The 9,182-nt window shown below is 48.2% G+C and overlaps 1 protein-coding gene across 1 annotated transcript; it reads right to left on the bottom strand.

Annotated features, from left to right (window-relative positions):
* Positions 1-2,847: 2,847 nt before the first annotated feature.
* Positions 2,848-4,836, bottom strand: LOC123443501 (BSD domain-containing protein C22A12.14c-like). Its single transcript, XM_045119886.1, has one exon. The coding sequence runs from the start codon at positions 4,718-4,720 to the stop codon at positions 3,128-3,130; it is 1,593 nt and encodes a 530-aa protein (XP_044975821.1). The 5' UTR covers positions 4,721-4,836; the 3' UTR covers positions 2,848-3,127.
* Positions 4,837-9,182: the final 4,346 nt, after the last annotated feature.

The following is a 9,182-nucleotide window of genomic DNA, read 5'->3' on the forward strand; positions in this document are numbered from 1 at the left end:
CAATTTCCCATGATGCAACCCTGCCCCCATCGGACACAATGCTACCCTAGGAAAGCCGCCATCTCGTCAACTCAAAGATGAAGCAAATTATTTATTCCCTCATGAATCATAACTCTTGGTCTCACAATATTTTCATACTCTCTCCCATTGTCCTCTGTCCTCTATACACATGATGGTACGCCAACCATCAACAGCTACAAAAGCACAATAAGAAGGATCAAATAAGAGATCGGAAGGTTAGGATTATGTACAGCATCTTGCCGACATTGTCGTCCTGGGCAGGCGACTCTTGTAGCTTGATGGCTCCATGGCTCGACATATTGTCCTTGACTAATTGAACGCCAGTTCTCCCTCCTGATAACGCAACATGGAAACAACAACACACTGACAATGTCTCAGTCCATTGCTTTGTTACTTGTTACTTCTCCTGATATGGACATTGCTAGAAATCACTGAATACCAAGTTATTTGATTACTAAAAATATCAAGTAAATCTATATATGCAGGAAAAAAATTATGTGTTATATTTTCTACAACTTTCTACAATTGTTGAATATAACCCTGCCATATGGACACGTAGACCACCGTGTCGTATCTGAAGGGATCCACGAGTACATCAACCTGTTACGAGTTATGAGAGCCTGAAGCTCTGTCTCGTGGACTGAGAAAAGTGGCAAGTGGACTACAGAGAGCTACTTATTTTCCTTTTCGTCTACAGCTTGTGTACTTGTGTACATTTAAATTGAAAGGCATGGAATGTCAGCTCCAGCATACACCGATACAGTAAGTTAAATTAATCCAATTACTATTTTGGGTAAAAAAAGAGCAAAATAGAAAACCGACAGCCTTCTCTGAACCAGACTTGATAATGTCGCACATGGTAAGGTGTCAGCAAGGTGATCATAGATTTTTGTTCTGTCATATAGTGGTCATGGAGTAAAATGAGATCAAACATGTGAGATATATCATTTTTTGTAGGTGTCATCCTATGATGTGATTCTGAGCAGTGAATTCTGAGCAGAACAGGGCTAGCAACATCATAATTGCTACCAACAACTTACTTGGAAGAAGCTGCGACAGTAGAAACAACAAATTCAGTCGTTGATAATGTGATTGCAGACATATTCCTCCAACCTATACTGATCAGAGGTTCAGAAACAGTAATAATTAGGTAGTTTCACATGATAGCAGCCAACTATCTATCCAACCTGCCTAGCTGCCGAACGCAATTTGGGCAAAGCATGGCCATGAACACAAAGGCACAAGCCACACGAGGTCACGAGCAGACGGTTGAGCCTGCAACAGCAAGGGGTGGGCAGAAGGGATGTGCAACATACCACAGTCCAGCGTTGGAGGCCTAATGGCAACCATGTCGCCACCACCACTGTCGCGGCCGTGTTGCTTCCCCGCGCTCCATCGGCGTACTGGTCGACCGGGTGTACTCCAGATCTGATGGTGCTCCCGGTTATGGGTTGTCTCCTCCCCACATACGAGATTTTGCAATTGGCATGGGGGAGGGACTCAGGTTCTTCGGGGGTTGTGTCCGATCCAGGAGGAGCGCTGCCGGAGCTCGGGGTAAGATGTGAGGCCACCTTGCCTCCGGGGCCTCCGCTTCCCCACAACCTTTTCCCAGAGAAGGCGCATATCGTCGGCCGCGACCACGCTGAACGGTAGAGGATCGAAGGTGGGAGGAGGGTTGGAGGTGGCGGTGCGCCACGGCCGGGGGCGTGCGACGAGAGGCGGCGCGCGGTGAGGCCGAAACGCGACGTGCCAGGAGTGGGCAGCGGGCAGAGGTGGAGATGAGATCGTGTGGGTGGCTAAGTCTTTTTTCTTTTCTTTTTTCTCACACGTACCGGTTCGGGTTTACTTAACACGAGGATTGCGGGTTGAATCCTCAAAAACGGAGGGACTTTTCTGCCAAACCGCCGCGACGGGTTTTCCGGACAGCTGAGGTCGAACCATCACGACGACGGCAGATCCCCCTTTAATAGTAGAGATAACACATGTTAAGCTTATCTCCCGGTGCAATGCACGTGCAATTTTTCTACTCCCTCCATCACGGTTTAGAATGCGTGCATGAAAATTCTCTAGAACCTAGGTGGTTATTGATTAACTGTAAAATGAGTTGAAAAATAGCATTCACACTACGCATCCATATAGAAAAAGTAAAACGGAGTACTAATTAGCTGCTAGGAGTAAATGCAATGCGCCTTAAACCTTGTCTATTCTGGAAATGCACGTAAATCTTACCGTGCCTTCTAAACCATGACGGAGGTAGTAGTAGAGATACAATCTAGCAGCGAACTAATATTACTAGCTATACTGAAACTGGATAAAATTTCACATTGTTGCATCATCAGGAAGAAGAAAGACGATCGTATCACAGCTATGCCAAAGACAAATTGAAAAGATGGAAACAAATATAATGACCCAAAGATATAACAACGTCAGTGAAAATGTTGTCTTTATGAAACCAAATTTCCAAATGGCCTTCAAGCACTGCAAATGTGACACAGGAGTGCAGAATAACTTATGAAGTCCAGTCAAGTTACCTTCAGTAAGCAACAGCTGAATATAGCAACCACCTATATCAAAAGCATGTGGTAAGCCGCTCACAATGAGTGCATAATGCAAATGATCTAATGTACTCCCTCCGTTCCGAAATATAAGACCTTATAGAGATTTTACTATGAACTAAATACGAATGTATATAGACATATTTTAGAGTGTAGATTCGCTTATTTTGCTCCGTATGTAGTCCATAATGAAATCTCTAAAAGGTCTTATAGTTAGGAACGAATGGAGTATCACATTCAAACAAAAGGCTGGTAAAGATTCAACTAGAAGTAAGTCGACACTAACCGCAAAGAAGTTATTAACCATAACAGAAGATCACTACCATTCTGTTAAGTTCTTACAGTGGGAGTAATCAAAATACAGCCCCATTGAGTTTGAATTGCCAGTGTACCATCACAGTATTCACAGTGTATGACAGAACTCCAAGAGAATTTTTATGAACACTACCAGGATCCCATTTGAGAAAAAACAGGTTAAATCTATGGAAACATCTTTAACTTGAGGCTTTTTAGAGCACAAAGTTTAGGAGTGCGCAATTTTTTCTCTCTCTTTACTCGTCGACATCCCAACTTAGGTCTTCATCATCTTCCACAGAGTTAAACCGTTTTCGGATATCCTCCACTTTGCTACTAGGGCTTGACCATGGACTCCCCCCTTTCTTCTCACCTTGATCGTCAACATCCTCAATCTCCTCCCAGCTAAGATCTTCTTCCTGCACTGATGGTCGAGACATCAGTGATAAATCACTCTCCTTACATAAGTCGCCAGCTTCAGTGTTCTCTTCCTGCCCAATGCCATTGCTTGACTTTGGTGGCGACGCCTCACCGCTGGATTCACCATTATCATCCTTTGTCGCCGCAAAAATCATTGCCTGATCTTCTGCTGCGCATTTTTCATTCACAACTTCTTGTTTTCCCTCAACCTCTGCTTCATGGCTAACAGAGTCATCAATTTGCTCCTCTTTCTTCTCTGGTATTGTGACAGTGCCTTGTTTGTGATCACCTTGATTATCATCTTCGTCATCATCAACCTCCCAGCTGAGTTCTTCCTCGTCTTCCTTCGACATGGCCCTGCTTACGAGTTTGGTGCGGACATCCTCTGCTTGCCTGAGCTTGTCCACCGCAAAGAAATACCTACACCAGAACATGTCATAGGCTACCACCGACGGCACAAGCCTCTCCACGAAGCTCTCCAACCCAGGACTCTCCCGGAGGACGCCCTCAATCTCATCTTTTCTCTCTTCGACGCTGAATGTCTCCTGCCACCTGCTGAACCCCTCGACATCCTCAGGCTCCTCGGTGAACGTGGTAGGGTCGGCACGCAGCGCCAGAACCTGTGCCTCAAAACGGGTGTACTTCTTGGATGGAAGGGATGAACGCCAGGAGGCTCCGGAGGCGGACTCAGAGAGTTGGGATGAGCCGTCGCCGGTCCCATCTTCGCCATCAGCGTCCACGGATCGGAGCGCCTCGTTGGCATGGGAGAGAAGTCCTGCAGCGGCGGCCCCAAGGTCATCGACAGCCTGTCCGACAGACTCGAGCCTGTCGGAAGCAACGGACGCACCGGCCTCGAGCGCGCCAGGGAGCGCCGCCGCAGCCCGCGCAGCGGCTGCACGAAGGGCCGTGGTCTCGACCCGCAGGCCGGACCCGAGGTCCTGGAGGTCGCGGCGGTAGCCCTCGAGCACCGACTCCGACCGCGACGTGAACGTCTTCACCAATCCCCCGAAGCTCCACCCGCCGCCGGAAACACCATCCTCCCCCACCTCCTCCTCCTCCGGAGCCTCGGCTTCTCGCTCGTCGTCCTCATCCTCCGCGGCTTCCTGCTCGTCCCGCTGAGGCAAGTCCTCCGCGAGCGTCTTGATCAGCCCAGCGAAACTCCATCCGCCGCCGGAGCCACCCGCTTCCTCCCCCTGCACCTCCTCCGCAGCCGCCTTGCCGCCTTGCCCGCCCTCCTCCTGCTCTTCCCGCTGCCCCTCAATCTCCTCGGCGAGTGTCTTCATCAGACCACCGAAGCTCCACCCGCCACCAGAATCGCCTCCCCCGTCCCTCTCCGCTGCTTCGCCCTCCCGCTCCTCCTCCTCGCCCTCCTCCTCCTCGTGCTCGCCGGCGGCGGCAGCGGAGAACACGGAGTTGAAGAAATTATCCATGAGAGCCCGTGGGGACTAGGGTTCGGATTTGGATCTGGACTCTCGAGGCTGGAGGTGGTGGCGTCAGGAGATAGATCGCCTTGCCGTCGGCGAGTGTTCGTTTTTTCCCCTCTTTTCTTTTCTCGCTGCCATGTGATATGAGGCAAAATTGACAAAAATGACCCCTGGGGCGAAAGAACTCACGGATTGACCCCTCGGGGGAAATAATTCACCGGCCTGACCCTTTTGTGTGGCGCCCGACACCTAGGCGCCACACTGTACTGTGTGACGCCTAGGGGTTAGGCGCCACACCCCCGACCACGTGGCAGGGAGGGGCCCACCCCCAGGCAGTGTGACGCCTAAGCCTCAGGCGTCACACATTGTAATGTGTGGCGCCTGACGCTTAGGCGCCACACATTGACTTATACAGCCACCGGGCCAGCCCCCTCCCCACCCCCTCCCCACCCCCTCCCTCATTCAAACAGAAACTTCCATTGCGGCGCTGGCTCTCATCCCCTCCCTAATCCCCTCCTCCATCTCCTTCAGATCTGAGGATTTCTTCCTTGGATTGATCCCCCAAGGTAATGTCCTCCCCCATCCCTTTCCTTTCCCATCCTTCTATCCAATTTTATTATGTTTTGGTTGAGTAGATTGATTTTAGTAGATTGATTTGAGTAGGTTCTTAGGATTTGACTAGTTAGGATTTGGTTGAGTATATGAGTAGTTAGTAGTTAGTAATAGTAGTAGGTATAGGAATTGCATTAGGTTTTGGTTTTGGTTGAGTATATGAATAGTGAGTAGTAGTAGTTAGTAGTAGTAGTAGTTAGTAGTAGTGGTAGGTATAGGAATTGTATTAGGATATGAGTTAGGATTTGACTAGTTAGTATATGAGTTAGGATTTGGTTGAGTATATGACTAGTTAGTAGTTAGTAGTAGTAGTAGGTATAGGAATTGCATTAGGTTTTGGTTTGTAGTTAGTGGTAGTAGTTAGTATTAGTAGTAGTTCATATGAGTATATGAGTCTTATTTGAATATGAGTAAATGAGTAATTTTTTGTGATTTGTAGGATGGTGTGGCTTCTGAATGATGTTTATGACGTTGAACACCGGGCCTATTTCATGTCGGAGAAGAAGATGGTAAGTAGAAAATGATTAGTAGATTAGTAATTTTTTGAAAATGTAATAAGCACTTGATATCTTCTTCTCCTATATGTTTGCAGGAGCTTACGCCCTTGAAGATCCGGTCTCATGGGGCATCCTCTGTAATGCATTACGATGAGCGGTACACCCCGTACATCGAGATGACGGGACTCCTTCCATTCGTGCAGCTTGTGAGTCGGTCAACTCCCAATCTGAACGCTGCGGCAGTCACAACACTCATTGATCGTTGGAGGCCGGAGACACATAGTTTTCACCTCCGGACCGGAGAGATGACGGTTACTCTTCAAGATGTTTCCATGATCACCGCTCTTCCCATCGAGGGGAAGCCACTATGTATGAGCACTGATTCTGAGGGATGGCGGCATCAAATGGAGGCTCTTATTGGTATGTCGCCGCAGGAGCCGGAGGTGGAAGATGGAGGGAAGAAAGATAGAGTCCCTGTCGGCGCCACTTTCACTTGGATTGCCGCCAACTTTTCTCATTGTCCTTAGGACGCAGATGACGAGGTGATCCAGAGGTATGCTCGCGTCTACATGTGGTACGTCATCTCTAGGACTATCTTTGCGGACGGCACAGGCAAGAATGCTCCATGGATGTGGCTGAAGGCGTTGACTGTTTTGGACAACAAGTTCAGCTGGGGCTCGGCCGCACTGGCTTACTTGTATCGGCAGGTAATAAATTGTTAGTATTAAGTACTCTCTGTTATCTTTTTCGTAGTGAAAGAGGGCTTTCACCCTCGTAGTGAAAGAGGGCTTTCACAAGGTCTTGTACGCTTTTTATGCTCATTGTAGGAAGAGAGGAGATGGAGTTGGAAAGCCTATAAGCGATGAACTCGGAGGTTAGTTGTCTATGGCTTTGCGACGATAGGGCACCATCAACCCTCTTGCCTTGACACATGTGAGGCATACAACTGACAATGTTCCATCCTGGCCCTCCTTTCCATGGTCTTGCACGGACAATCCAAAGGACAACCTCTATCCTCACATGCAACCGTGTAACGCATCTTCATGTTTGAATGAACAACTTTGTGTGGCCTGTAATGCGTAACAGAATATTCATCCAACCACATCTTCAGTTCAAAGAATGTTTCGAACTTTGACCCCGGCAAAATAATATTCTTTCCATGTGTGTCCCGATGAGAAGGTGGCCTAACTCCAAACAATATGCCTTCGCCTCCGTCAACCACGGCTTCATCCGCAAGGCTAAGATCCTCGAACAATGGTGTCCGGTGATCACGCTTTAATACCTTCGTGAAAGCTTCAGCCTCCTTTGCCGTGAACCCTTCCTCATCAACTTCTTCATCGGGACCCTCATCGTCAGACTCAGAGGCATACCCACGTGAGTACGGAATGGAATGGTCCATTGTCTCTTGCAAATTATATTTGTCCAAATCACCAAGATTGTTGTCATGAAGAACATTACCATCATCATAGTGCTCATAATTAGCCTCTACCAATGGTTCATGTTCAATGTTGACCTCTTCGTTAGCCTCATACACACAAGAAAGAGGTTCAATGTTGGCCTCTTCGTTGATGGTTGCAGGAATAGCTTCAACAATCGAAGAGGAAACCCGGTTCAAATCCAACAAGTTAGGAACATTTGTTTTCATGGCAAATAACTCTAGAGCCTTGTCTAGTGATTCGGCCACCGTATCCTTGTATGCAAGCCAACGTTGCTCGGAGTTGACACGCATGGTCTTCCAACGAATGTGCATTCCGAATCCCACATTATGCCTACCAACAAACTCAACTACATCACTAGGGTCCATCCAATTCAAATCCTTTCGGACTTGTTCCAACAATTCACCATAGCTAGGACACAAATCGAACACCATGTCAAGCTCATCCGGGTCCGGATTAATATTGCCTTTTAAAAAGGCATCCTTGTCCACGTAATGAACATAAACACATGTTCTTCCCATTCCTAAAAACATAGAACCTTTTTATGAGCAATCATACAATTACAATAACCATAGCCTAACTTCCAAATAACCCTAACCCCATCATAACCCTAACACAACCAAACATCCCTAACCCTAGCCTAACCATAGCCTAACCCTAAAACAACCATAATGCACACATCCAAACAACCCTAATCCTAACCCCATCATACCCCTTATCCTAACATACAAACAAATAAAACAATATCATATACATCCCACATTTCATGAAAAACTAGGGTTTCCTCAAATTTGCAAAAAAAAGAACACAAAAGATTTTCCTTTGGATGAGAATGAGGGGAGAGGTGGGGATTACCTTAGGGGAGTGATTGGACAACAAATGCCCACTCCAAACCTTCAGATTTGGTGATGTAGAGAAGGATTTGAGGGAGGGGCAGTGGCTGGGAGAGGGGCTGGGGGAGGGGAATGAGGGAGGGGGTGGGGAGGGGGCTGGCCCGGTGGCTGTATAAGTCAATGTGTGGCGCCTAAGCGTCAGGCGCCACACATTACAATGTGTGACGCCTGAGGCTTAGGCGTCACACTGCCTGGGGGTGGGCCCCTCCCTGCCACGTGGTCGGGGGTGTGGCGCCTAACATCTAGGCGTCACACAGTACAGTGTGGCGCCTAGGTGTCGGGCGCCACACAAAAGGGTCAGGCCGGTGAATTATTTCCCCCGAGGGGTCAATCCGTGAGTTCTTTCGCCCCAGGGGTCATTTTTGTCAATTTTGCCGTGATATGATCATAGCATTGGCCCTTGTTATGACCTGTAGGCCTAGTTGAGATGGGGGACTTACATCAGTGAGGCTGTAAAAGAGTTCCCTAAGCGATCACTAGTAGTAGTAATAAGGCATTATTAGGGTCGATGCGATCAGGGACAGGTGAAGCTCTGCCTACCTAACGGGTCTGGATCCACCAGATGCGTAGACTGCCGCCGCTACGAAATCATCGGATTAATTCTAGGGATCAGTCGCTAACCCTTAGATACGTTAAAGTACAATTGATCATTCTCTTTTACATCGTGTCTAATCAGCTCTTTTTGTTTCGATCTCACAACACCGTCAATCAATTCATTCTTTCTAACCCTTAGGTACGTCAAAGCACGGTGATCATTCTTTTTTACATCATGTCTAACCAGTCCCCTTTGTTTCGATCTCACAACACCGCCGGTCAAGCATCCATCACAACACCAAAGAACCGCCACGACGAGAGCTCCATTGCAAAACCAAAGCACCGTGCCTAGCCACCAATGAGCGCTGAAATGCGGCACGTGGAGCCGCGGAGAGCGCAGTGATGCAGCACTCGAAGGTGTTGGCGAGCGCTCCAATGCATCACCGAGCTTCCTCCGAGAGCTGGCGGAGATGCTGCCTCGAGCCACCGGCAATGC

This window comes from Hordeum vulgare, chromosome 3H (genome assembly GCF_904849725.1).
Source record: "Hordeum vulgare subsp. vulgare chromosome 3H, MorexV3_pseudomolecules_assembly, whole genome shotgun sequence".
NCBI lineage: Eukaryota > Viridiplantae > Streptophyta > Magnoliopsida > Poales > Poaceae > Hordeum > Hordeum vulgare.